The sequence below is a fragment of the Mycetomoellerius zeteki genome, unplaced genomic scaffold (genome assembly GCF_001594055.1).
Source record: "Mycetomoellerius zeteki isolate Tzet28-1 unplaced genomic scaffold, Tzet1.0 scaffold400, whole genome shotgun sequence".
Taxonomy (NCBI): domain Eukaryota; kingdom Metazoa; phylum Arthropoda; class Insecta; order Hymenoptera; family Formicidae; genus Mycetomoellerius; species Mycetomoellerius zeteki.
The window spans coordinates 5,604-6,004 of NW_017257393.1; the positions used below are offsets into that span (position 1 = coordinate 5,604).

General features: G+C 25.9%; 1 protein-coding gene across 1 annotated transcript in view; it reads right to left on the reverse strand.

Annotated features, from left to right (window-relative positions):
- Window positions 1–198: 198 nt before the first annotated feature.
- Window positions 199–401, reverse strand: part of LOC108726225 (uncharacterized) — a 1,119-nt gene continuing 916 nt past the window's right edge. The window contains exon 2 of the mRNA XM_018453675.1: window positions 199–205. Coding sequence (XP_018309177.1) covers window positions 199–205 — 7 coding nt within the window. The remainder of the gene's footprint in view (window positions 206–401) is intronic.

A 401-nucleotide genomic window follows, 5' to 3' on the forward strand; every position in this document is an offset into this window, starting at 1 on the left:
TTTCTAGTGATTCGTCAGTTAGTATTGTTAGTAATTCCGATACTTTGGAATAAGAGTACAAAGCAGCTAATCTTTTAATAAAATTATTATTATTTACCAAAGAAAAATATGTGATGTAAAATACTGTGAAATACTTATAAGTATTATTAAGTAAAATTAAAGATGTGTTTTAAGTTCAAGTGTTTCAACTTTCAAAGTTTAATATCTGATTTGCATTATACAATAATATAATATTTGTTGTTTTAAGATTTTTGTTTGTATGTCATTTACTTATAACATATAATACTATATAACAAAATAAAATTACTTAATATTCTTGAGGCTTTCACGGGTGTTACCTATGTGACAATCTTGCGTTTCGCGGGTTTTCTCCGTGTTTAGATCCATTCTTGGAATGCCAA